The following is a 1,382-nucleotide window of genomic DNA, read 5'->3' as shown; positions in this document are numbered from 1 at the left end:
GGACTGATCTGAACTACTGCCGTAGCAAGTTTTGAACGTTGCAAGTCCAGAACCAAATCATATTGAGCCATCTTGTTCTCCTGTGTGTGGGACCTAGCTTCTTTATGACCAGGAGGTAAAGCCTTTGGAATGTTCACTNGGACTTCTAGCTTCCATCAGCCAAAGGGGGTAAGAAATTCATCAACTGCCATCTGAGGGGTGTTAACAAAAAACCCCACTTACCTGATGTACCCACCGACGTATTTGAAAAGTGTGTTGATTTACTGTCGTTTCTATTAAAATTGGAACATGAAACAGGATTTGAGGTAGCCTGAATCTGTGTTCCTGCGGCCACTGGAGGTCATATTAGGCACAAACGGTATTTTATTCCCTTTGAGGTGAGTTGTGGTTTTAGATTGACAAAATTTATTAACAAATTAAAACGTCAAGATGAACACTTACACTGGAAAACTGCTAAGTATTACTTTTTCCAAGTCCAAAACCAAAAATTTACACACATCATATCGTTTCATTCAGAATCCAAATACAGACAACCTTTTCTTCTTACCTCCCATCAGCTTGTCTAACTCATATACTGACTCATTAGGCTGTGAAACACAATCATTTATTGCACTCCCAAACTACTTAGCTTGACAAAATCTCTTCCACACCACAATTCCATCCATGTTGTTTGTAGTTTACTTTTTGATTATCGCCTACCTAGAGTCCAATAGGTTTGCTCCCCAACAGGTTTAACTGCCACTGAAACACAAGGCCAAAGCTAAGCAGGGAGGCCGGACTCCTGCTGCTCTAGAAGGTTCTGCGCCCATCTGCCAGGCGCCCTCAATGCCCGCAGTCCTGGAGTGCTGGGTCTGGGTTCCACGCTGCTGAGCGACCCCTGTTCCTGTTGAAGCCTTGCAGCGATCATGCCCAAACCGAGGCTACCCCGGGCCTCTGGAAACAACACACTGTCTACCTCCGCCTTAAACCCTGGGTTAGAGAATCCGCTAGGTTGCTGCGTCCCGACCTCCTGTACAGCAAAGAAGGCGGAGCCTGGCCGTGCGCATGCGTGCTGGGCACCGGTCACTGCTGGGCCTGTGTGAGCATGCGCGGCAGCAAGAAGGCGCGGGTTGCTAGTTTGCAGCTCGGCTTGGCGATTATTGTGCTTTAAAAAACCTGCCNGGCCATGCAGCGTCTTTCCTGTTGGGATCCCGTGCGTCTAGGCCGGCTTTTCAATAAGTGCCCTAGCTGCGTTGTGTTGGCAGTCAACGTCGCGCGGGGAAGAAGGTGCCTGTGAGGGGCGTACCCTCTGCCATGAAGAAGATTTTTGGCTTCAGGAGTAAGGGCCCATCGCCCTTAGGCCCCTCTGCCCGCCCGCGCAGCAACTGCGTGGGCTTTGGACG

The 1,382-nt window shown here is 49.4% G+C and overlaps 1 protein-coding gene across 1 annotated transcript in view; it reads left to right on the top strand.

The window, feature by feature from the left end:
- The first annotated feature begins 905 nt into the window (after positions 1-905).
- Positions 906-1,382, top strand: part of Ankrd30a (ankyrin repeat domain 30A) — a 66,863-nt gene continuing 66,386 nt past the window's right edge. The window contains 2 exon segments of the mRNA XM_029478243.1: positions 906-973; positions 1,245-1,368. Coding sequence (XP_029334103.1) covers positions 906-973; positions 1,245-1,368 — 192 coding nt within the window.

Source organism: Mus caroli, chromosome 6, assembly GCF_900094665.2.
Source record: "Mus caroli chromosome 6, CAROLI_EIJ_v1.1, whole genome shotgun sequence".
Classification (NCBI taxonomy): domain Eukaryota; kingdom Metazoa; phylum Chordata; class Mammalia; order Rodentia; family Muridae; genus Mus; species Mus caroli.
The sequence above is the reverse complement of the archived record's forward strand: the minus strand, read 5'-3'. Positions and strand labels throughout refer to the sequence as shown.